Below are 1,102 nucleotides of genomic sequence, written 5' to 3'. Positions count from 1 at the left end.
GACTTAACCCAGGGGTAACGAGACTTGGGGTCACGCCGCAACGTCTTCAAAACCCCAGTTTTCAAATAGCCTCCGACGAAAGTCTTGTCAATCTGGAATATACAGGCGGTGTCGTTCTCATCTTCGAAGAAGAGAAGACTCAGGTGTTTTTGACTGGGCTGTCCAAAGTCATCCCATCCTTCGGCATGCACTTTGCACACAAAGTTTAAGGTCATGCTCCTGGACATGCAGTCACTGATCACACCACTCACAACACAGGAGGCACTCGATGTTGTGGAGCGGTTTACTTACCTTGGAAGTCGTATTAGTTCTGATTGTGGTGTGACATGGTGTCAATGCACGAATCTGAAAGAGTCGGGTCGTGTTTTCTAATATGAGACACCTATGACGTCAAAGTGGTGTATCCCTGAATCTCAAGGGCTTGTTTTATTGTATGGCTGAGACTTGGTTTGTTCGATCAGCGGAATTGAGGCATCTTCAGCTGTTTGAAAACCGTTGCCTCAAAACCATAAGTTGTCTGGGTTCGTGTTAGCGAATCAGTAACGAGGTAGTTAGAAAGTGAGTTTTCGGTTGTCCATCGAAAAATGTGTCCAACACCAGAAGCTGTTTTGGTTAGGCCATGATCACGTATGCCGAACCATCGCTTGCTGAAGAGAGTGCTTTTTCGTACCTAACTCAGAATGGCGGAAGCTGAGGAATGATCAACCCTTGTGCTGGCGAAGGGGTGTGAAAAAGATTACGGAACGTTTGCGCGAAGTCTGGCGAACACTGAAATCTAAAGAAATGGAAGAGGCTCAGAAATCAAGTAATTTACGAAGATTATTTCAGTTGGCCAGCTTTGTTCTTATTGTCAGTTTATATCCAGATTGCCTGAATGAGTGTCTGGTGGTGTAGGCACCTCGGAATAATTGTAGTAAGATAGCTCTAAGTCATTTCCCCCGTTCATCTTTATTCTTTTCTTCACAATAAGGCCTTGAAATAAATCTTGGTTGTACAACGGCAAAGCATCAGTGTTGAATACTGATTTCATGCTGTCAAGGATGGTGAAAATGATGATGACGATGATGATGATGATGATGATGATGATGGTGATAATGACGAT

General features: G+C 44.0%; 1 protein-coding gene across 1 annotated transcript in view; it reads left to right on the top strand.

Moving 5' to 3' along the window:
* Nucleotides 1-681: 681 nt before the first annotated feature.
* Nucleotides 682-1,102, top strand: part of T265_13841 (hypothetical protein) — a gene marked incomplete at both ends in the record, with an annotated part of 35,496 nt that continues 35,075 nt past the window's right edge. Inside the window, one exon of the mRNA XM_009170819.1 lies at nt 682-849. Coding sequence (XP_009169083.1) covers nt 682-849 — 168 coding nt within the window. The remainder of the gene's footprint in view (nt 850-1,102) is intronic.

The sequence above is a fragment of the Opisthorchis viverrini genome, assembly GCF_000715545.1.
Source record: "Opisthorchis viverrini unplaced genomic scaffold opera_v5_113, whole genome shotgun sequence".
Taxonomy (NCBI): Eukaryota; Metazoa; Platyhelminthes; class Trematoda; order Opisthorchiida; family Opisthorchiidae; genus Opisthorchis; species Opisthorchis viverrini.
Note: the sequence above shows the minus strand (reverse complement) of the source record. Positions and strands in the feature narration are given on the sequence as shown.